At 36.0% G+C, this 9,797-nt stretch overlaps 1 protein-coding gene across 2 annotated transcripts; it reads left to right on the forward strand.

The window, feature by feature from the left end:
* Positions 1–8,590, forward strand: LOC132622016 (ABC transporter I family member 11, chloroplastic). 2 transcript variants are annotated; one of them, XM_060336521.1, is made up of 12 exons: positions 1–95; positions 312–500; positions 592–633; positions 1,870–1,949; positions 2,232–2,283; positions 2,402–2,535; positions 2,896–3,010; positions 3,127–3,213; positions 3,365–3,413; positions 4,617–4,701; positions 6,026–6,156; positions 8,330–8,590. In XM_060336521.1, the coding sequence occupies exons 2-11, from the start codon at positions 393–395 to the stop codon at positions 6,102–6,104; spliced, it is 831 nt and encodes a 276-aa protein (XP_060192504.1). In that variant the 5' UTR covers positions 1–95; positions 312–392; the 3' UTR covers positions 6,105–6,156; positions 8,330–8,590. The 2 variants fall into 2 exon arrangements, with proteins under 2 accessions (XP_060192504.1, XP_060192505.1); XM_060336522.1 differs by lacking the exon at positions 1–95 and adding an exon at positions 6,598–6,860 and having other exon boundaries at positions 107–500.
* The last annotated feature ends 1,207 nt before the right edge of the window (positions 8,591–9,797 follow it).

A 9,797-nucleotide genomic window follows, 5' to 3' on the forward strand; every position in this document is an offset into this window, starting at 1 on the left:
CTTATAAGCAACTTATAAGCCAATCCAAACGGGCTCTTTCTCGTCTTTCTCTAGCTAACATAGCTACGATTTTGTGTGCTCTCTCTTTTCATCAGGTATATACCCTCTATTTCCTTCCATCTGAATATCACAAAACCCCTTTATTTCCACAATCACTCTTTCTTTTTTAATATTTTTGTAGTCTAGTTTGAATACTTTCGAGTGAAGCCTTTTAACTCTTTTCAATTGATCATTTGAAATTGAATTAGTGAGGTCTATTTTGTATCTGTTCTGTCAGTAAGTATTTTTTTTTATTACTTTCTGAAATGAAGGTTCTGTGCAAAACTTGATATTGCGAGTGATACTGGGTACACACCACTAGCACCAGAGAAATATAGACTTTGGCCCAGAAGATGGGAAGCGTTCCACTTGCCTCATCTTCTCCATTGATTTCCAGCTCCTCTTACATTTTGGGAAGACCATCAACAGTGCCTTTATATCCTCACCGGCGATTCAGGCAAGTCTTGCTCCTTCTTCCTTCGGTTTTCTCTGATTCTTTACCCTATAATTTCACATTTGTCAGCTTAACTTTCTCATTTCTATTTCAGAAAGGCGCAAGCACTGTCCATTTCCTGCGATTACTCCTGTTTCGAAGTAAACCCCTCTTCTTTTATTGTCTTTCTAGTACATTTCTACTTCCCAATAGCACTCGCAGCGATCATTTTGTATATTTGTTAGTATTTCTTTTCCTAATTTTAGGAAAATTAATTGCTGTAAAGTTCTTGAACATTGTTTGATTCTCTACATTTGAAATTTAGTTTAACTGAACGTTCACACAAAAACTTGAGGTCTACTGTCTCTTGTTCTTCGCCTAGCATACTGATTTATTGTGTCTGACCTGCTTTGTTATTGGCTATTTGACCTGCTTTGTTATAGCCTTATTCTGAGCCGAGGGTGTAACAGGAAACAACCTCTCTACCTCCCAAGGTAGAGGTAAGGTCTGCGTACACTCTACCCTCCACGACCCTCCTTGTGGGATTACACTGGGTATGTTGTTGTTGTTGTATATTTGCTAGAGGTGTACCTCTCTAGATCAGGGCTTCCCTCTTTTCTTTCTCTGGGTATTTTTCATAAACACTATCAGAATACTTGATAGCTTCAGTTGTTATGAATTTGCAAACTTTTTAGGTTCAGAAGTTTAGCCTAGCTGGAGATTGGTGGTATTTGAGTTTTTCTGGAAATTGATAACTATTGCAGGCACTTTGAATCATTTACATACGAGCAGAAGCAACCGATGTGTCGCAGGCTTCCTCTTTCTTTTATTTAATTTTTTTCTAGGGTGGCGATAGTGTCTAAGCCAATAATTCTGATAAGGGGATTCAATTTTTTTTTACAAGAATGACACCGAGATTGAGCCTGTACTATTATGTCTAGGGGATTCGAGAATTTTTTTGGAACAAGAAAAAATAATTTTCACCTATTTGAGTAGTCTAACTTCCTGACGGATTGAATCCCCTTTGTCGCATGTGGCACACTAGACTGATGGCAAAAGGAGTTATGTTGCTAGGTTGTGAGACCTTATTCTGTAGCATATACACTCTTTAATCAAGAAGTCTTTCAGCAACTTCTTATTGAATTTCCAATGATTTCTCTTTTTTCAATTGTCCAATACTTCTAGGAGTTAATAAGTATTAGACAAGGTATTCCAAATAATTCTAGTCCCATCTTAACTAACAAGGCATGCAGCAAGCTGAATTTGAAACCGTCAGTTTTTCTCTTTATAATTTATCTATTTTGGCTGTCCAGAGATTATTGAACCTATTGTGGTTGTATAGTGGAGGTGGTACTAATAGATGTCGAACCTTTTTTTTTTTTGTTATGGATTTGGAGCTAAGGGATGTCTCTTATCGACCTCCAGGGACCAAGATCGACCTATTGAGTCAAGTCAACCTTTCCATCCCTGAGAAAAGGTACAGGCTGTTGCTAAAATTCAAACGCTCTACATTCCGTTACTGTTATAAACGTCCTTTGTCATCTTGTCAACTGATCATGGCTGAGAGCTAACTAGAGATTACATTTTCCTAACTGTTTCATAAGATTTTTGAATCTCCTAACTGTTTATAAGATATTTAAAAACACATGAAGCTGTCTATGGAACAGTATCACTACAAATCAACTAGAAGCTCAAATACTGGTATGCCTTTTAAAGAGGCTCCGTGTGGATGAGAGGATTTGACATGGGTCTTTTGTAGTTTTGGCTTGATATTTGGACGGAGTGGAAGTGGAAAAACTACTTTATTGCAGGTGTTCTTTTGATTTGGTCTTTTCTATCCAAATTCATTTTAGCTTTTCTCTTGTCCGACCTTCAAAAGAAAAGGTACTTTGTTCAGGCTGCTTTTTATCTTTGACCTTATCCATGCAGCTGATTGCAGGGCTAAGCAAACCAACATCAGGTTCCATACATGTGCAAAGATATAGCTATGATGGTGAAAAGATCAAGTCTCCTGAACCCTTACAACCAGAAAGAGTTGGCATTGTTTTCCAATTTCCTGAGAGGTACTCATTTCTTGAATGGGGTGTTTCATGCACTGTCAGGATGTTCTTTGTGACACAATGCGATTTTAATGACGAGGTTCCTATTAAACACAATGCGTTTTCATTTGCTGTTTTTACTGAAAAGACAAAAGCTCCTCCAGTTATCAAATTTATTGCAGGTGCAGATGGTATGAATCATCAGCACTGCAATTATTTAAACACTATTTCTTACCTCTCCATAATTATAGAATTATTTATTTACATGCATATTGGTAAAGTGAGTATTGCATGTGTTAGGTAGGTACATAAAGTTTAAACAGTTCTTTTTGGTTCCAACAGCAGTTTATTCAACTTGATTTTGTCTGTTTCACTGTTCTACAGATACTTTGTTGCGGACACTGTTCTTGATGAAGTTACATTCGGGTGGCCAAGACAAAAGGGTGGCCTACAGTTAAGAGAGCTTCTTGCTTCTAGACTTCAAAAGGCCATTACCTCAGTATGTATTCCTTAAGTGTGATTTAAACTGTCATGTAATTTTGTCGTCCAAAGGAGAAAAACTTGTCCGCGTTTCAGAAAATTATGACAGGTGTCTATGTGGTTGACAACTCCTAGGTTGGTCTAACTGGAATACCGTTGGATAAGGATCCCCACTCATTAAGCGGTGGCTACAAACGTCGACTTGCCCTTGCTATTCAATTAGTAAGGATTTCTCACCTATGAAAAGCTGAAATTGCTTGCCTGCCATTTTATGTGCATTTGTATGAACATGCATATGCCTATTTGTGCGACCAAATATTGTTGCTATCTTGGTTGATCATCTGTCTGTTAATATAGTTTTCTCTTTACACAGGTTCAAACACCAGATTTATTAATATTGGATGAGCCTCTTGCTGGTCTTGGTATGAAGAAGCTCTCAGCGATCTATTTCAGTTTATTTTTTGGATTAACTTTTCATCTTTTTCAATAGTTTTCTCTTATTAGTATTTGATTATTCATTAGTTGGTTATTGTCCCACGTACCTATGCTTTTATATTAACAAAAGTTCTGGTTTTACAGAACAAAAATAGTTGAGATTTCTAGGTTAAAGTTGAAAGGGTACAGAAGGAATTGAGATGCTTGCCCAAGGATTTTACATTTGTTATTTTTGAAGAACAATCCTTCTTCTCACTATGGTTATTGAAGTCTGGGTTCAGTCTTCCGTATCCTGCAATCTCAGTAATCCGTGCTTACAAAAGTCCTAACTTGTTTTATTTTGACTGAAGTACCAAGATTGTAAAATCTTAGCAAACCCTGTATGCTGAGCTGTTAATAATGATAAACAAGTCAAAATAGGATGAGTAATTAGTCATGGGTTATGTTACTTGCTTTTACTTCATGAATAATGTGCTAAAATATGTTAAATCTTTCTGCCATTGAACATTAAGATTCTATGTTAGGCTGCATTATCTATTTCTCCAGAAACTAAAGGCAATCAGGGTGGGATCTCTACATCTGCTTTAGAGGAACTCTTTTGGCTTCACTTAAAAGCATTTTGTTTGCTTCTCTCTAGTAGAAGCTCGAGTTCCTTGTTAGGTTATCTGATCTTAATCTCCAAATGGTTACATCGATGTACAAAAACATTGTTGTGTTAAAACATTCTTGCTGCTATCAGTGTACTAGCTCTCATATTTGCTCTTGCTAATATGGTTACAAGGGCTATTCTTAAATTTATTATATAGCAATTCTTTGGTATGGTTGGTACAAGCAGAGTTGACGAGCTTGCCAGGTTAGATGTACCTCTGTTCAGATTGCATATAGGCTAATGGTAGTGAGGCTAGCTTGTGGTATTGAGGGGGAGGACTATTTATGGAGTGAAGCTATTCACATAAAGATTGGAAAGCAAAATTTTACTAATTTCTTTTGTTTGATATGATATAGCTAGCCCTGGTTCTTCTTTTTTCTTTTAATGAATTACTAGCTTTATTTAGAATTAATTGCTTTTAATTATAAATAAGTTATTAGATCGGCGGACTATTTTTGTATTTTTGGTCCCAACTTTTACTTATATTTTTGGGTGCCTAACTCAGTGTCTAAAAAAGTTCATTATCTATGAGGGAAAACAGATTGGAAGGCTCGTGCAGATGTGGCGAAATTGTTAAAGCATCTAAAGAAGGAGCTAACTTTACTTGTTGTCAGCCATGACCTCAAGTAAGTTCCTGCTTTGGTCCATTTGTTATTATTGTTTACTTATTTATTGGAAATGAATCACCATGCTAGATGTCTAGCATTGTCCACTCGAGGCTTCTATTGATATCGAGAAATTTTAGTCGACACTTTCTAGTGAAGCCGTGACGGAAGTCATTTATCCATAACTCGTGAACTCTGGAAAATTTCGCTGACTCCCCGTTTCTATTTCCTTGATAACTGAGAAATCCATTGTTTCCCACTTCGGAACTCGGTGGAGAATGGGATCTTCTCTCTACCCTTCTCCACTAGACTTGACTCATCCGTTAGAACTCGAACTCGTGCCATGCGCTTGCCATACATGCCGCATGTACTACCTTTGCCACTCCCTTTGACACATTTGGTTGTCCCATAATGATATCAAGTGTTATGATAAAGAAATTTTCATTTACTCCGTTCCTGATTGCATATCTTGTTCACCTTCTAGGCTTCTACCATTTTTAAATGTAAAACCGTTGACTTTATATTTTACTGAAAATATAGTTTAGACTTTATATGCGTATTTCTATTTTCTGTATAACAAGCAGCCAAACAACAGATGCTTCCAGGGGTTAGCTCAATTGGCAATGGTCGAGGAATTTGTGTCTTAGGTCAGATGTTCGAGCACTACGCCAAGCAAACAAAGTTTAGTATTTCAATGGAGAAGGGTAGAGGGGCGGGCATATCAGCCCCGCGTTCCGAAGGCAGCGGTTGGCTTCAGACGGATTTCTCGGTCATCAGAAAAAGAAAAAAAAAAACAGCCAAACAACAGATTAATTGTTCAGATGTTGAAAGCATAAACATAGAGTCTATCAAACTTATAATTGTTTGCAATAAGAGGTGAAAACTTATCCAAGGAAAAAGGGAAAACCGACACAATCAATTTGAAATAGAAGTGATGGACAATATAAGGACAGCATTTACACTTTGTACGATCGGCAATTTCTAAGTTTTTGATCAATCAAACAATTGTTGCCTCAATCCCGAAGCTAGTTGGCTGTCTATTCACTGCTATCCCTGAAGGATATGAAAAACTAGTGGTGGGCAATATCCTCCATGTGTGAGGTAGAAGTTAGAACTGCATGCAACTGTCAACTTGAGCATAGTCAAACGATGCATTTAATTGGAAGGCAATAAATCATCATTTTGTTTCTGGTATTCTTATTTGCTTAGCAATTCATCTCTGATTCTTGATTGATAATTAACTAATCCATAGCTGGCAGTGAAAATGAGATAACTGTACCTTGTTTTCTTAATGTATTAAATTTTTGGTTCCTTCTCTAATAGCCGGAGTGATGGTAATCTATAGGGAGTTGGCATCTTTGGTAGATCAATCTTGGAGGATGGAAATGGGAGGAGCACTTAAAAGAGAGCCACTACCCATTTAATACCTGGGATTTATAATGTTCCCAACAATCATTTTCTGGTGCAATCTATGAGGTATGACTGTATTTGGCCTCTTTATCTTCATGCTTTTTCAGTTATGGCTGATCTTCGTTTCACAGGGAAAAATGATAAGAGTTTAGGAGTAGTGATAAAGCTCACAAGATAAAAATTGACATGGTGAATTAGCGTTGAAACAAGAGTGAAAACTCTGATTTTTCATTTTAATGATCCTAGTAACCATTTTTTCGTAATCCGAAGCAAATTTAGTCGCGGTGCTCGCAAACTGTCCTAAATAACTCAGATATTTAAAAAGAAGAAAAAAGAATATTATACATAATAGGGATTCCTTTCGAGTTTTAACTATATGATTATATTTGACTATATATAATGAGCAAACCCTTTAATGAGCTTAATTTTTAAACCACATCTTTGATAGATAATTTTTTTATACCTTCAACTTATAAAAAAAATACACTTTTTAATTACCTTGCATAGATACCAACCCGGGGAAGTTTCCTCTTGCTTGAGACAGACTCTACGACATCAGCGTTAGGAGCTCTATGATTTGGCTGGACGGTCTTCAACATCTTCTTCATGAAATGTGTTCCATATCTTCCATTGGCCTGTTTATTCCCTTTCCCATATTTTGCTGGATATAAACTTGGACTGTGCGTTCTTTATAAGGAGCTCTCCTGGTGACCCTTTTTGTTTCTTTCTGTCTCTTGAAGTTCAACTGAAGAACCGAAAAGATATTTCTGGTATGGGGATTCTACCATACTGACAAGGCTTTCAGCAACTCCTCTTTTAATCTGTTTGCCATTCATAATGCTTGCATGGCTTCTTCTGTCTGATGACCTTCATTCACTAAAGCTTCAGTAAACTATTCTAGCTTATCGTCATATAAGCTTAAGTTCTCTCTCTGTTATGTCGTTTCACAATCAATTACATGCTCAATAGGCATAGGAATTGTTGGTATCGGAGGATCGGTTTTATTTTTTGAGAACCAATAGTGCCAATTGTGAGAAAGTCATGGAAGAATTCATCAGATGGTTCTTCCTGGACGATCTCCACTTTGTTATTTTTAACTTGTTCTGATACACTCTTTGTGGTTACTTTGTGGTTGTGAAGTAGTAGGTTGGCTATACATTGTATTCTCGCTCTTCAAACAATGTCTGAGTTGAGAAGGAAGTGCGGGAGTTTCCGAATGTAGAAAGCATAATTGTGAGCTTACCTTTTCAGTAGTTTGAGAGTGAAGTCAATTGTGAACTGCTATACATAAGCTGGTGAGGAGTTGTCAATCATTCTCAAGGTAGAGTTTAAAGGCAATTTGCACCAAACAAAACTGTTCTCATGACCAGTGCCTTAAAGTTAATTAGGGACAATTCTTTAATTTTAAAAGGCCCCGTTTTCCTTTCCAGCCAATATGCATAAAAAAGCAAGGAGATCAGTGCAGTGGTACTATTTTGAAAAGCTTCCCATAGGTAACAAGTCAAAATTCATTAGCTAATGCTGGAAAAAGTCTGTCCATGATGGAATAGGTGTGATACTGACAGAAGTTGGTGATATGAGTAACAAATGTATAACTATATGCCGGAAAATGGTTGATGAGTTTTATGAATCCTATACACTTCTCAAATTAGAAGAACTAATGTCAGAAGTCATGCAAAGGTTTCACCTAGGAATCCTCCAATTGGACGATTAAAATTGATTACGAGGACCTGACCACATTAGAAACTGTCAATCCTCAAGAGTTTTTGAGACACATTGATGACCAAAACCACCAAAATTTTGGCTTAAACATGCTTTGTAGCAGTGATATATTTTTTTTCTCTTCCTTTGGTAATTATACCAGCAATGCGATTAGTGTTGTAACAACAGATTCAAAAGTTAATGAAAAGTTATGGACTCTCATGAGACGAAATATGGAACAAATTTGACAAACTTTGAGATATGTATACACTCACTCTCTCTCTCTCTCTCTCACACGCACACTCATCAATAAATTTTTGTTGAATGGTGAATGCAACCTTGTTATGTGTTTATCGAATTATCCTTTGTGATTATCCTTCTTGACCAAGAAGGTATTTATCATTTTGTTTAGACATTCTTAGTCTAATACTGACTACACTTCTTGTTGCATATTTCTAGTTCTTTATTTATGTCTTTTCTTCGCTTTTCCGTTAGTTGATTCCGACAATCAAATTTGACACTTAATAATTACCTGCAGGTTTTTATGAGAAACGATTGCATATTATTCTTGGAGAGTGCTCAAGGTTATTGTTTTACTTCAATCCCCGACTATTGAGGTCTTCACATTTCATGTAACCTCCGAATGTAATTAATAGTTTCTGTAATGAGTTTTGTGATAGTTTCTTTAGCACTTAATTTGTCCTTTAAATTTCAATTAACATCTGAATGTAGTTACTGGCTTTTGTAACTGAGTTTGATGGGTTTGCAGCATTTATTTTGTCCTGGTCTCTTACCCAAAGTTTCAGGTGTCGATTGGAATTTTGTTCAGTATGTATTATTGTAAGATCGGCGAATGTATTGGTAAATAAAATAACACCGTTGAACAAATATGAATAGTAGCTTTTTTAGTTGTGGGAGTGAAGGCTTAAACTTCCATTTTTGCTACAGATTCTCTTTGTTAACTCTTAAAGTGCGTAAAGGAGAACTTATATAAAGTAAAAAAACATACAATGTAGTCATTGCTAAAGTGAAAAACTTTTCTTAGGTATGAAAACTGTATCACCAATTACAAACATTTGATGACAGAATGTAATTACTTGCAGAATGACATTTCTCACTTGCAAATGAGCTGAGCTGAGCTAAACAGAAAGAACATAAACTTTAAAAGATACATGCACACTTCGATCATATTTACATTAAAAGGGTTCTTTCTGTTTAGAAGCCGATAGTTTTTATCTTGTTCACATAAAAAGATGCATGAAGATACAAAGTCTAACAATTATTGGCTTCTAAATGAAGTAAATTTGAGTCCAATAAATCTTAGAAGGGTGGGAATACGTACAATCAATCTTCCTAAAGTTAGGGACGTGGTTACAAAGATCTAATGAAAGTGGTCGTGGAGGTACTTTTAACGGATCTATCTAATTGTACATCTTTTAGTGGATTGTTCTCATATGTCAATCTTTGAGGATGAAATCATATCTGAAACATTTTTAGGATGTGCAAATGTATATATCAAGAAGCAGAACCTTTGTATGCTTTTCTACTTTATCTATATGTGATGACCTTGCATCAATCTTTTTGTCATAGCTAACATGAAGTATCATTTTAGTCTTTAGATCATGGGATGGGAGAAAACTATGAAAACAAGCAATGAAACAGAACAGAAAACATTACCTTTTCAGTGGTTGGGGAAGAAGTTTACTGTGAACTGCTAATGCATAAGGGGTCGACGACCATTGTTTCTTAAAGTATAGTTTTAAGCCATTTTACCTCAACTAACACTTGTAATCTATCAACTAAAATAGTTGATCTGCAATTAATTACCACTTCCTCTATTTGTATTTAAAATCACTTGCTGTTACTATGTTCACTGTTATACTCTACTAGAAAGTATTAATGGGATGTCCCATTTTACCTTCCATCCTCTACTAATGCACATTAATCGAGTTTCATGCTATCGAAACGTTAGAAGAATAATTAAAATTTAATTCTTCTGTTATAGT

Source organism: Lycium barbarum, chromosome 12 (genome assembly GCF_019175385.1).
Source record: "Lycium barbarum isolate Lr01 chromosome 12, ASM1917538v2, whole genome shotgun sequence".
NCBI classification, from domain to species: Eukaryota; Viridiplantae; Streptophyta; class Magnoliopsida; order Solanales; family Solanaceae; genus Lycium; species Lycium barbarum.